Source organism: Hipposideros armiger, unplaced genomic scaffold (genome assembly GCF_001890085.2).
Source record: "Hipposideros armiger isolate ML-2016 unplaced genomic scaffold, ASM189008v1 scaffold_845, whole genome shotgun sequence".
In the NCBI taxonomy this organism is placed as follows: domain Eukaryota; kingdom Metazoa; phylum Chordata; class Mammalia; order Chiroptera; family Hipposideridae; genus Hipposideros; species Hipposideros armiger.
In genome coordinates, this window is record NW_017732195.1 from 424,781 (window position 1) to 439,776 (window position 14,996).

The window sequence follows — 14,996 nt, forward strand, 5'->3', positions numbered from 1 at the left end:
TATATATATATATATATATATATATATATATATATATATATATATATATATAGAGAGAGAGAGAGAGAGAGAGAGAGAGAGAGAGAGAGAAACACGTGTGGGCTTAGGTACCTCATGTCATCACTGAGCAGCTGTAGCAGCTTTGGACCTGGACTCATGGTATTTGAAACAAATCCCTATGGGGTTGAGCCATGGTCGGTTGGGTTTTCTGTTTGCAACCAGACTCACCCCTTAACTGATTTACCTTCTTTTTATAATTAAAGTCTTCACAATTATCAATTGGTATGAATTGATGATGATAAAATGGAATGCTTAAAATACAAATTTTTATAATGTTTCTACAATATAAGAATGCTTGGTTGACAAACTAACACTTTGAGCTTTTGGCTATAAATACATTGCATATGTGCATAAATATATATATTTATTCAGTATGATTGTATTTCCTGATGAAAGAATATAAAGATAATGCTCTTCTTAATATGCTATCTTATAATATTTAACATTTAAAAATTAGCATTATTAAAGCTATATTTTAGACCTAAAGTATCTTAACATGTTGCCCAATTTGCGTTTTTTTACAGGTGAGAAAACTGAGGCCTTGACAGAGGTTATGTAATTTACTCAAAGTTACTTAATTACTGATTTTGCTCATTTCATGTTTTTTCTAGAATGTAGTCTAAGATCACTGAATCGAATACTACATGATGAAATTCTTAATAAACCTATGGAAACGCTTAAACTTGCTATTCCATCGGGGATATATACTCTTCAGAATAATTTGCTCTATGTGGCATTGTCAAATCTAGATGCAGCTACTTATCAGGTACTTAAAATACATTTCTAGTTGTCTTTTTAAGAAACAAACCAACAAACATTAATATTAGCTGTTTTTCTTTTTCAGGTCACGTATCAGTTGAAAATTCTTACGACGGCACTATTTTCTGTGTCTATGCTTAGTAAAAAATTAGGTGTGTACCAGTGGCTCTCCCTAGTAATTTTGATGACAGGAGTTGCTTTTGTACAGGTAACTATTCAAGATAAGTATACCTTTCATTTTTATCAGTTTCAAAACCTTATTGTGTATGGAGAATATGGGACTATTATTTATTTAAACATGCTTATTCTCACAACTGACATATTTTGAGGGCTTCCTTTGAGCAAGATACTACATTGGACTGTAACTGATACAAAGAAATATATAAAAATCAAAGGATCTGACATAAAGAACAGTCTAGCTGGGGAAATATGACACTGCATGTAAAACAAAAGCTGATTTTACTGGATATCTGGAGCATTTGAGATTATTAATCATCCCCTTCTTATTGTCTGTCAGCTTCCTTGATACTGTTCTTGCCTGGTTCTTCTTACATCTTTCTAATGATTCCTTATTGGTTCCCTTCCTGGGATCGTCTTCCTTGATACTACCTTTAGATAAAGGGTTGCTGGTAGGCTTGTTATTTCTCTTAAATTATGTCCTTATTTTTGGAAATTTCATCCTTTCTGGAGGTTTTCATTAATGTTTCATGCTGACGGCTCCTTGGACTGTGTAGGCAACTCTTTATGACTTGTAGTTTCAGATTTGTATATCTAAAAGGCTGTTGCACATCTTTGCTTGGTTGTTCAATAAACCTTAAAAATTAAGCATATCCAGAACTAAACTACCTCTTCCCTACTAAACCTGTTCTTGTTTCTATTTTTTTTCAGTCATTTTTACTCAATCTGAGCATTGTCCTAGTCTCTTCCTTCTGCCTGTACATCAAATCAATCACTAAGACTTGACTGATTTTGCTTTCTAACACTTCTTAATTCTATCCTTCTCTGTGTCTGCTACCACTTCCCCAGTTCATGCCTTCTTTGTTTCTCATGGTCTATTGCCTCCTCACTGATTTCTTTTCACTTCAGTCTTCCCCATCCCCCTAAACAAAGCCTCCATTAACCACCATTGTGATTGATCTAAAAACAGATCCAGTCATGTCAGTTTCCTGCCATTCAGAGGCCGGCTCCTCATCTCTCCCCAGAGTGTAGTGTATCTACCTTGAATAAATAGTTTTTCTTTTTTTTATTGTTTTATTATTATTGTTTTTGAATAAGTATTTTTAGTATTTATTTTAAAACCGTATTTTTATAGATATTGCTTAGGATAAGCTAGAGTAGGTATTACATTTTTTTAAATGAGGTATTTTAAAATACCAAGTAATTAATAGTCAGGTTGAACATAAATTTTTCAAAAAACATGAAGACGATAAACAAATAACTGGTTTCGGGAACACTGATGTACAGGTTAAATTTAGCTCAGGACGGTGAGCATGATACCGTAAGGACTTTCTATGATGCACTGTCAACTCCAGACTCATTTTTGCTGCTCCATACTTCACACACTGAATTTCTAAAGTTCAGGTGGTTATAGAGGCTTTTTTGTGTATCTGTACATTTGCTCGTTGTTTTTCTTTTTTAGGGTATTTTATTTTTTTTGAAATTATAAGTTATAACAGTAATATCAGTTTGGGGGAAAAAGATTCTAAGGTTGTCTTTCAAAAGCTCTCCTCTGCAATCCCCAAGAATGGTATTGGTTGTATTTTTATCTATAGGTGTACAAGTGGGTTCTAAATATGCACCTTACAAAATATTACAGGAATTAAACTTCAGTTTTATTTTCTTTTTGCTCAGTGGCCTTCAGACTCCCAGGAGCTTGATTCTAAGGAACTTTCAGCTGGCTCCCAGTTTGTAGGCCTCATGGCAGTTCTCACAGCATGTTTTTCAAGTGGCTTTGCTGGGGTTTACTTTGAGAAAATCTTAAAAGAAACCAAACAATCTGTGTGGATAAGAAACATTCAACTTGGTAAGTTTTAAGTATTTTGTAATATTATTTTAAAAGTGACTATATTGTTATATTTAAAGATTTCTATATATCTTTAAATAAATGTCCTTTCATAAAATCTGCTGTTGATCCAGGTAATCTCACAAAATTTGAGCCTTTTGAAAATTTTGTTTTAAATGAACGCCTTTTATTCAAGAATACGGAATTTTAGGTCTGTTTCATAAAGGTGTTTGTAACCTGTTTCTGTCTTCAGCATTTAGAGCCTTAATTACTTTATCCTCGGTTGCTATGTTTTTGCTGGAAGATGTTGCAAATAACTTACGTATTTGCTCATCTATAAAATTACTTAATTATATTACTTCATATGTTGCTATGAGGATTAAAGGAGATAATACATGTAAAGTATTTAGAATAAAATGCCTTGCATATAGTAAGCATTGATGTTAGCTATTTACATAAATATGCAAATATCAGAAAAAAAAGAAATATTCAAGGTTTGTGTGAGTTGCCCAAAATTTAACTGAATTGTAAGATAAAAATTAAAGACAGGTCAGAATTGATCATTCTATGGTACTACATGAATTTCTTATTCTTTGGTTTGACCTTATAACACAATCTAATAATGGTAAGATGACTCAAAGTTTTGAAAAGGATACATAAATAGGTTATAGATAACACAAAAGTTACAAAAACATAAATTGAAACAATGTACAGCATTTTTTAAAACATCAAATTGTCAAAGATTAGCAAATTGATAAGATCTAATGTTAGAGAGTATAGAAACAGGAATTCTTATTAACCTGTGTTTGTTAGGAGTATAGACTGGTATAACCTTACTGGATCTCAATTTGAGAATTTTTAACAAAATTTTAAATAGAGACTGTTGTAAAAATTCCCCATCTGGATAAGAATTTATCCAATAGATATATTTGCACAAGAGCACGAAGATAGATGTTCAGATTATTCATTTCAGCATTGGTTACAATTGTAAAAAATAGAAAACATTTAGAAGACTGGTTATATAAATTACTAATGTGATCAAATAGTGTGGTAGTTAAGATCATGGTCTCCAGAGCCATACTGCCTGGATTCAAATCCTGAGTCTGTCACTTAGCAGCTGTGTGTGCTCGGGCAAGTTTAACTTCACTCTGGTTCTGTTTCTTCATCTACAAAATGGACAAGCGAGTTCTCATAAGGTTGTTCATTAACATACGTAAAGCCCTTAGAACAATTCGTGGCACATGGTGTTATATACGTATTTCATATTCATACAATGGAATATTATGCAGCTGATAGAAAGACTACAGTAGATCTGTACATACTGACATATATGCATCCTTCTGTACTGTATACATTTTCTTTAATTTTTGAGTGTTATTTTTATAACAAAAAAATAACACCCTTGAAAGTATCTATTTTTATAACTTTGTATTATGCCAGTAATACTTTTGTGTTGGAAATTAGGCATATTAAAACTATAGGGTTGGCATAAATATAATTTTGGAAAGAACGTTTCACATCCCTTTCAGTTCCTTTCCATTGTGGAATACTTTGATTAGTTATAGCTTTATAAAAAACAAATTGTGTTGCCTTGACCTCTTTGAATGCATATCTTACCAGAGACTGCCCCTAAGAGGTGGCCCCTGTAGGCATCCATGACCTCATTCCCAGTTTAGGATTGCTCCTGGAATCTCTTATATCCAGTAGTCACATGATAAGCTCTGTGGTAGAGGTAAGGGATTCAGCAGTGAATAAGACAGTTTCTGCTCTCACTGAGCTGACGTTCTCAAACAGGAAGACTTCAGTAACGACAGATTCTTATGTTGCCTACGAATGACTATTTCTTAGCTCTGCTTTTTTTGGATATTACGTATTGTACTTTCAGAACTTTTTAATAAGGAAAACAGGTATGCCACATAGCTGAGCTTTTGTGTCTGTAGTTATGAATGTGAATATATGAAAATCTAGATCTAGCAATAGGAAGAAACATTGAAATATGCCCAAAGTGAACCTTTCATAAATATTTGAACGGGATAGCCATGTAGTCATGTAATTTATGTGCCGTGTGTGTGTGTGTGTGTGTGTGTGTGTGTATGTATGTGTATTTTATTTTAAGATTTTTATTGGGGAATTGGGGGAGGGGAACAGCGTTGGAGAATCGGGAAGGGGAACAGACAAGTTGCTGTCCTTTTGTTCTTCAGTCTAGTTGTGGAGGACGTAGCTTCACAGGCCCATGTTGGTGTTATAATGTTGCTCTTTCTGGGTGAGGCATTTGCTCCCTGGCCACTGGACAGCCGTTTACGGCAGCTCACAAAAACTCACACCCGCTGCCAGCCAACCCCACTGCAGCCTGTGCCGTTGCTGGCGACTCACAGCAGCCCCAGCTCCAGGTCGAGCTGTTGTTCAGCATCTTGGCTGTAGAGGGCGCAGCGTCACTGGCCCTCATTTGGAATCCAAACCGGAGCCCTGCTGCTCAGAGCTGGCGTCCCAAGCCAACTCCTAACCAACACGCCACTCGGCCGGCCCTGCATTATATTTTTTAATGCTCCAGGATCGATAATTTCTGTTCTTTTTTTATGTTCTCATGTCTTTGTTTTACAGCCACTATGTAGTACTAAGTATACTTTTGTTAAGTTTATATAAATAGCCAAATAGGACATTTTAAAAGTAGTCAAATTTTACCCAAAAAGAAAAGTATAAAATTATTTGGAATGTCAATGGACAAATATCTCTCCAGAGAAACTAAATGACATATGACATAAACATTCCCCCCCTTTTTTTAGGTTTCTTTGGGAGTATATTTGGATTAATGGGTGTATACATTTATGATGGAGAATTGGTATCAAAGAATGGATTTTTTCAGGGATATAACCGACTGACATGGATAGTTGTTATTCTTCAGGTAAAGCATTTAAAGTTTTATATTTAATGCTAATAAACTTTATTTTAATGTAATCAAAGTAGCCACTGATTGGAGGGTAAAAAAGTCCCTCCTGTTAGTGCTCTCATTGCATCTAGTTTATTCAGGGGAGTTAAAGTAGAACTGGTCTTAATGCCATAATGAAAACTTACTTTCAAAAGGGGACATGAATTAACTCTGGTATTTAAATTTAACTTAATGAAAATGCAAGTTTAAGAGTAAAAGAGTTGAAGCTGAGGGCAAGTATACCTTTGATTTTTCTACAGTTGTCATCATTGTGTAGGTCAGCCCATTCAGACTGAAGAAGCAGATCTAGATATTTAAATCTGGAACAGTTTATAGCCTCATATTGTAGTGACATGGTAGAATGTTCCTGTCAAGTCACCTCAGTTTATTACTTGAAATAGTTCAAGGGTTGAGCAATTTCATTAATAAAAAACTAATTACTGAGTACTCGGTCGGTATAAAGATGGAAAAACAAGTCACTGCCTTCACAAAGCCTTTCTGTAGAGGTATTTGAAGCTGTGAGGAGCAAGGCTTTTTATGGAAGTGGGTGAAGGTGGCAAAGGATAGTTGTGTTTTGAAAGCAGGAAGGGTAATTCTATCTTTAAACAAGAGAAAAGGAGACAAGAATAAGTGAAAATTCAGAGAAAATTTGAAGTTAGAGTTTATAATGGCTTTCCTTCTAATAAAGAGGGAAGCCTTGTTGTCTTAAGAAGTGGCTGAAACTTGAGTAAAATAAAAAAGGTTTGGTACAGTTGGTATGAGGGATTCAACAGGAGTAACTAGATGGATAAGTACATTGGGAAGAAGTGTTTGAACTCAAACATCAATTTGTAGTAAGCTCAGACATGATTTGTGACTTTCTCTAATAAAGTTCCTGTCATCTGAAGTGGTGCAGTGAAGGTTGTTAAGGCCCAGATTTGGGAGCTGGTAAGTAGGATTTGGCAGAAAACAAAACTCTGTGAGGTGTGGTAAACCTCATTGTTTAAGTAACCACAATTGGAATTTGGGAGCTATTTGGTAGAAAGTTCGTTCGACATTCTTAAAGAGAACCAGTAAAACTGCTTTAGGAAAAGTAATCTGACAGCAATGAAAGTTGGATTAGAATGGGGAGAAAATAGAGAAAGAAAGTGAAGTTAGGAAACTATTGAGAGGTTAGTAAAATAACTTTCAAGTTACAGTTTATTTTTAATCAAAAGTAAAAATATTTCACTAAGCAGTGTGACCAATCTTACCATATTTGTCTGAACAAGTGATGTTCATTTACTAAATTGGATGAGGATATCGTCAAACTCCATTATAACAAACTTCATTATATCATCAAAGTCGATTATAACAAACTGCAGCTTAAGCTGGTAGTTACTTTATCAGATACCTTTTGAAATAAGAGGGCCATTGAACAAAAACCTATAAAGCTATTGGTTGTAACAGATGTTTAATAAAAAATCAGTTACTATATTTTTCCGTGTATAATGCATTCCCATGTATAATGCACCCACATTTTTGGCCCAAACTTTCAGGAGAAAAAAATCTTTCATTTAAATGTTTTAATTCAATTTTTTATTTGTTTACATTTAGGTACTTATTTTTTGTATTATAAAGGAATTTTAGCATTTATTTTTTAACATTATGGTACAAGAAATTTTATATAACAAATAATTACAAAACACAAGAACAGATACAAGGTACAAGAAATTTTTTGTAGTGGTGACAAATTTATGATATTTATGCATCATAGAAGGCCAAGAACTCTTCGTTGTTGCAAGTTTGTCATAAGTTCAACAAAACCAATTATCGTATTCCAGAGTATTATTTTGCATGCAGATATCATTATTGATTTCTAGAGTTCCACTTTTAACTCATAAGCATAAATAAAATAATTAAAAACATTTATATAGATATGATGTTAGTACTACCCATGTATAATGCACATCCTTATTTTTCCCTCACAAATTTGGGCAAAAAGTGCATTATACACGGCAAAATGCGGTACTATAATGGGATTAAATTTATAGGGCAAAAGCATAAAGCTTCATTGAGTAATAACATTGTTTTGAAAAGTAGTTTTATATATGTTTGTTTTTTAAAATAACCTTTAAAATTTCTGCAGGCACTTGGAGGCCTTGTAATAGCTGCTGTTATAAAGTATGCGGATAATATTTTAAAAGGATTTGCAACCTCTTTATCCATAATATTATCAACACTGATATCCTATTTTTGGCTACAAGATTTTGTGCCAACCAGGTAATATCTTCTTTTCTATTTCTTTAAATCTCCAAAAGTATATAGAAAAATAAGAGTCCTTCATAAGATCTGATCTGAAAAATTTTGTTCTATTACAACTTTTGAAGAATCATGGAAATACAGTAAAAGATCCATTTAACTACTTTTTAGAGAAAATTTTAAACTAAATGCACAAAAGAATCTTATACTAGAACGTTTTTTACACATATTTGGATGGGCACAATTTTCCCAATAGATCTGAATGGGTTTTTTCCCCAAAATACAAAGTCATATGGAAGGTGATATAAAAGTCATATGAAAAAGTTATTTAAGTCATAAAATAAGTCATATGATGACATTTTAAATGCAGAATTTATATAGCTAAAGCTGGAAGAGTGGTTGACATTCTTGAAGTGAAGAGTTTATGTAGAGAAGGTGGCTCATGAAAAATATTAAGTGGTGACAGAAAGAAGAGTGGTTTGGAAAGGACTGGCGCAAGGAATGGTGGGTGACGCAGGAGACCCAGGACTGTAGTGTCATGTATTTTAACAGTATGATCCAGGTAGCACTGGAAGTTATGTACACAATTCTGTTAGAAAGAGGGGTTCAAATCCTTGAAATAATCATTAAATCCTGATAGGTTTTTTTCCCTAATTTTTTTAACAAAAATGTTTTTTCTCAGAACCATCTAAAAATAGCTGGCTTGAGACGCAGGAGTTTCCTGACATTATTAGGTATTCTAGTAGATCCTGTTAGAGATAACGATAGATTGGATTCCTGGAGTGGGTAGAAAGCTGGATCAGACAACTTTTCGGCTGAGCATGTGATTATGTGCATTTCCAGAGTTGCAGAAAGCCAAGACAAGGTCATAATGACTAACAAAGTTTTCAGTCAGGAGCTTATTCAAAGTGTGAATAATACCAAATATTCTTACGATAGTAATTTTCTTCAAGATACATTACAGAAAGTTGTTATTTTCATCTTATATGTGCACCTGCATTCCAGGCTTTTGAAGGTTGCACAAAAAGATGCCCCATATGCATCAAGTCAGCACTAGATGTTTATCATAACATAATTATTGAGCTCCCTCAAGTGTGGGGCAACAATGAGGAGAAGTACATGGTTGAGAAGGGAGCAAATAAATAATGTATTATTTAATACAGTGATAGGTGGTACAGCGTAACTCTGCAGAGGGGAGTGAATCTGAGAGACCTTAGACCTGAGATGTTAGGAATAAGCAATTTTCTTGGAAGAAAAGGTGTTGCAGGCAAAGGGAATATCATTTCCAAGGACACTGTCCTGAAAGGCGCTGTGTGTTCACTGAATGGAGAGGCTGAGTTATAGGCTAGGAGAGGTGGAGCGTGGGAGATGAGGCTTCCAATTAGGAAGGGCCCTTTATGTCAGAAGGAGTAGTGATCTCTTTCCTTTTCAGAACAAATGTTTTGTCTGTTGTTTTTGTTTGTTTGTTTGTTTGTTTTTCTTTTTTTTTTTTTTTAGCTGAGCCATCCTGCCCCCTATTGGCAGTTTAGCTCAGGCCAGGAATCAAACCGCTGTTGCTCAGAGCTTACACTCTTGAGCGAGCTCTTAACCAACTGAGCCACTCAGTCGGCCCTCTTGTCTGTTGTTTTTAAAGTAGGGTAGCAACTTTGAAGAACTGTTAATAGAAACTTTTAAGCAAAGACTAATTCATGTCCCTTTAACGGCATTTTGAAGAATATACATGTTAAAAGCAAAGATTGGTATTACAGTTTAAGTTCATTTCCAGTTTATAGTAAGGTAATATCTATGGATAGATTAAAAAATAAAGAAGAAAGCAAGTCTCCCTGTATTTAACCTTATTTCCTTTCATAAAGCATCTTATAAAAATTGGTCCTGAGTTTTGCTTATTGCTACCTTGGATTTTAAACTGAACTTCATTTGATTGAAAAGAATGCAATTTTCCCTTTATATTTCCAAATATTTAAAAAATGAGGTCTTATTATTCAATGTATTACAGGCAAAAGGTATATAAAGATGAAATACATTTAAAACATCTTTGCTTTGGGAGACAGTATAGTGAAGTGAATGCAAGTGCAGGCTCTGGAGTCAGAAATACCTGGATTTGAATCCCCTCATCCACTTAGACTAGAGCTGGGGGACTTTAAGCAAATTACTTAAGCTCTCTAAACCTGTTTCCTCATATATTAAAAAATGAGAACAATACTACTCTTCCTCACAGGGTTGTTGTGAGATCTAAATGAGAACTAAATGCATGTAAAACACTCAGCTGAATACTTGGAAGTACACAATATTTGTTAGCCATATTACTGGGATATTTTTTCCCAAATTATACTTGTTTTTATAGTAAAGAAAAAGGAACTTGTTTTGCTTTTAATTTGATTTTCTCTTTTTCATTTTTCTTCATTCATTTAGTGTCTTTTTCCTTGGAGCCATCCTTGTAATAGCAGCTACTTTCCTATATGGTTATGATCCCAAACCTGCAGGAAATCCCACTAAAGCATAGTCGAATACTGTCTTTAACTGGTTTTCACAATGGTGCACTAGGAATGTCGATGTTAAACTTACACAGAAGACTTCTACAAATTCTAAGAAGGTATCATGCTGAATCTGATCATATCGTTCAAATGGTTTGAAAATATAAAGTTTAAGGATAAAATATGTATATATGTAACAAAATACCTATTGCATCTTAGAAATCAAAACTTGAAAGTATTTCTAGGTATTAGAATTATTGGAGGAAACTTGAAATCTGAGTTTAAGAAGATTTTACCTTTTTGACTGCTGCAGAAATGTCCTATGCAGTCTTTATAACAGCACACACACAACAAATGTCAGATACCAATTTCTGCAAATTAGATCTATTTAATCTTATTAAATGTTTTTTAATCTTACTCTTTCTGTACAGATAGATCAAATCACATGGAATATTCAAAGTTTGAAAATTATTATTACCTGTAAAGCTATGAAGAAATACAAGTTTGATCTGAAAAACATTTTCACTTATCTGAGATTTTTATATTTATACAAAAGATTACTAAATAAAGAATTGCTAAATATTATTTGTTCAACTATATAAAAATTGATAAAGTAACATTTTGGGTCTGATTTGTCAGAGAACAAAATTCATATTTAAATTTCATGTAGAGAATACACACATCTGTTTCTCCATCTCCATTTTAAGATCTTTTAAGTGTTCCGAAACTGCCAAAAGCAGTCCCGTGGCTCCTGTGCTAGATAGTAGCCAATGACTTTTACACTAATGGAGTTTGTCCTTAACCTCTTATTTCCAAATCTTTTCTGTAAACCAGATAAATCCTTAGTATTACTTTAAGTTAAATTTCTGTGTGTGTTAATTTCCATTAAATTAATATGTAATTTAAAGGTATTAAATACTCCTTTAATAATTTAAAATAAAATTATTATTGTCTAATATCTCCATTTGGAGAATTTTGAACTATCAAAGCATGTACTGTGCACACGTAGAATGTTTTCAAATGAGTATTTCACTCATTGATCTGTAAAAACTTCCTTTAATCTATAACTGTTGACAAAACCACCAAAAAAAAAAAAATAGTAGTCAATGAAAAAAAAAATTCATTGACATCTGATGTCAATGAATTGAGACCAAAATGACTTTTCTTGGAGACATTCCAGGTTGCCATGATATTACCTTATTTTACACTTGATCTTAGCCAAAAGACCGAGAAGCGAATATATTACCTTATTTTAAAAGGCACTAAAACTATAAATGCAAGGCTGTTCAGAACTTCATAGGCCTCTCATAAACCCACTGTCCCCGCGATCACATGTCTGGGAGAAGTCGCTGAGTTCCAGGTTCCCTTTCTGTGGCCCTGCAAAGGTTGCTGGGAAGGAGCCACCACTTGGATTAAAAATAGTGGTTTCTTTCCCATTTTCATTAGCGCTGGAGTTGAAGTTTTACAAATTTACAAATTACATGAGTTATTTAATAAATTGGTTCAAGAGAGAGAGAATACAGCAGAAATGATAAGATGAATTGGTGGTCAAAAATACTTTCTAAAATTGGAATGTGGGTTTAATTTAATTTTTGGCTAGACAGAATTACCTATTGAGTATAAGAAGTATTTTATTTTTTCATTCATACTTTATTTTTAAGTCTGTTCTACTGCTATAAAAACTGTAAAAACTAAATATTTTTATATTGTTCTAATGGATTTTGTTGAACAGAATTTGGCCCAAAAACACTACTTTACAAACTTGAATACTCTTGGCTAATTAGGATTGGCTGTGTTACTTTGCTGATTCAAACCTCATCTCTACAGGACACAGGCCTAGTTTATTTCATCCAGACTTTAAATGTGTTTAAAATTACAAAGTATTTTAAATCATTTTGCTGGTAATTCCAAATTGGCACTAAACAAACTTTCTGGAAGCCTGACTTAATGAGTTTCAATAACCAAGTAAAAATACCTTTCGGAGTATTTGTTTAATAACTGTACCACATTTCAAGCATGGTGTTTTTAGACTGTAACAACATTCAGACTTACATCTTACTACCTACACTTAAGTGAAATCTAAATCCAGCAAATACACAGAATTCAAGACTAAATATAAAGATTTATGTTCAGCTCACAAGAAGTACTGGTTGGATACTTATGTATTAGTTCAGTATGCATTCACAATTAATTCAGATTTAGAGTGCCCCTATTTTAACACTTCAAAAAATGATAAAAGCGCATGATTGGATATCAGACACGGTAGTTACAGTAATAAAATATTTTCAAGTGTCCAAAATAACACAGTTTTCAAGATTCCCAACAAAGTTTATAAAATTAGAATCAAGAGTAAGTGAGAAAGGAGAAAATAGTCTAAAGTATATTTTCAAAGCAATTTTTTAGTTTGCTTTTCTAGTAGGTTTGAAAATATAATATTAGAAATTGGGTTGTATAGTTTATAACTTTTAATTCATAAAGAAATAATCATATTTGAGAAGATTAGTCAGTATCTTAGATCATGTCATATATTGCAGATAATGCCAGTTTCTTGTGTATGTGGTGTGTTTTGATGACCTCCAAAAGCCTTATTGTATTAATCTTTTATGATGACTCCTTGATTATTCTTATACTTATCTCTCAACTACTTGTTCATTATAAAAATGTGCTAATTCATGGGAGAAAAATGCCAATTATAATTCTATTAAAAATTGAGAATATTGTATTTGTGAATAAAAGTTTGAAATGTTTCACCGCAGTAATATTATCAATTCTGTAATAAGAGATTTTAGAGAAGTTGTAGGCTATTTTTATGATGGAAAATGTAGGTAGTTTAGAGATGCAAAATTTAAATATTTACATCAATTTATATTGAATGTCCAAATTTCATAAAAGGAAAGGTAGTTTGATATTTAAACTAGGTTCTAAGGAGACAGATTCTGAAAGGAAACTAATTGACTTTGTGCTCAGTAGACTTAGTGTAATGCTGACTATTCTTAAGAATTGATACTTTCCCTACATATCAAATTATTGGACTTTTAAAATGTCATTGTATAGTCATTCAACTGAGTTCTTTTTTTAAAACAGGGTTTAGCATTGCTCATTTACACTGTCATTGTTATAATATTTAATTACATGTGGATGCATGCTTTACATGAGAAAATGTTTTTAAAAGTTATTTATACTATATCAAAAATCATCTTAAGAGTCTCTAGAATATGTAGCATATTTAAAGTAATTACAGGACCAAAGAAAAAGCACCTTTATCAAAATCTGGTCCTATGTGCCTTGCTTTACCAAAATACCTGACTTTTCCTGGAGGATATTACTGTAATTCACAACTTAGGACACATGGGCAAAATTAGGATGTTTTTAAGAATAACTATAATTCAATTTTTTGGTTGTTTCAACATTGCTCTTTAAATTCATTATCTAACAGAATATTAAAGTAGGTATATTACACAGGCATTAGTGAATAGTACTTATTTAAATAAATAATGTCACCATTGCTCCATCATTGAGCTTTTGAAACGTTAACAATTGTATGTAACTCTCAGTTTTTTGTTTTATTTCTTATTACACAAGATATAATTTACTGTGATTTAAAAAAAAATTTTAATGATTTAGATTCTGAATTTGTCTATATGTCTGTATTTTATTTGTTTAGAAAGATTCTTTTGAGTTTGGGAATGTAATTTGTATATTTAAATTTTTTATGATGTAATTCCAGGGAATGTATAAATGGTTTTTTGTTAAATGACTTTTTTTAAATTGATAAGTTTCTTTGTCATTTTTTGGTATCTAGTTATTACCTAGATTTATGGAAATAGATTATTTTCATAATTAACTCTGTAAATTTCTTCCTATAGTTCCTTATTTCCCTATTCACCTGTGTCTGATTTAACCCATGAATTAGTCTGTGTATATCAAAAATGACTCACTGATCTTTTCCCTACCTCTTTAGTTACTTTTATAATGTGTGATCTTTTTTCTAGCCTATGCTCTTAGCATGAAAGACAGGGTTTTATTTAAACTACTTAGAATTTCTCTACATGTATGATGACAACAGCCTAAAATTTGCTTTAAGAAAATTATTTCTTTTTTTTTTTTTTTTAAAGATTTTTTTATTGGGGAATTGGGGGGATAGGAACAGTGCTGGGGAATTGGGGAAAGGGGAACAGACAAGTTGCTGTCGTTTTGTTCTTCAATCTAGTTGTGGAGGACGTTGCTTCACTGGCCCAAGTTGGCACCCTCATTGCGCTCTTCTCTGGCGAGGCAGATCAGTCGCCGGCTTCTGGACGGCCGCTCACTGCGGCTGCTGGCCGCTCACGCTGGCTGCTGGCTACACACGGTAGCCCATGGCAACCCACTGCCACAAGGCTGCAGCCCACGCCGTCGCCGGCGACTCATGGCAGCCCAGCTCCAGGTCAAGCTGTTGTTCAGCATCTTAGCTGTGGAGGGCAGTGTCACTGGCCCTCATATGTGGGATCCGAACCGGGGTCCTCTGGCATCCCAAGCGAGTTCTTAACCATCGCGCCACTCGGCCGGCCCCAAGAAA

General features: G+C 33.4%; 1 protein-coding gene across 2 annotated transcripts in view; it reads left to right on the forward strand.

Moving 5' to 3' along the window:
• Window positions 1-14,029, forward strand: part of SLC35A3 (solute carrier family 35 member A3) — a 34,414-nt gene extending 20,385 nt beyond the window's left edge. For both annotated transcript variants that reach the window (XM_019629357.1, XM_019629356.1), the window contains exons 3-8: window positions 672-826; window positions 905-1,027; window positions 2,671-2,842; window positions 5,605-5,723; window positions 7,855-7,988; window positions 10,380-14,029. In XM_019629357.1, the coding sequence (XP_019484902.1) occupies window positions 672-826; window positions 905-1,027; window positions 2,671-2,842; window positions 5,605-5,723; window positions 7,855-7,988; window positions 10,380-10,470 (794 nt within the window). In that variant the 3' untranslated portion in view covers window positions 10,471-14,029. The remainder of the gene's footprint in view (window positions 1-671; window positions 827-904; window positions 1,028-2,670; window positions 2,843-5,604; window positions 5,724-7,854; window positions 7,989-10,379) is intronic.
• The last annotated feature ends 967 nt before the right edge of the window (window positions 14,030-14,996 follow it).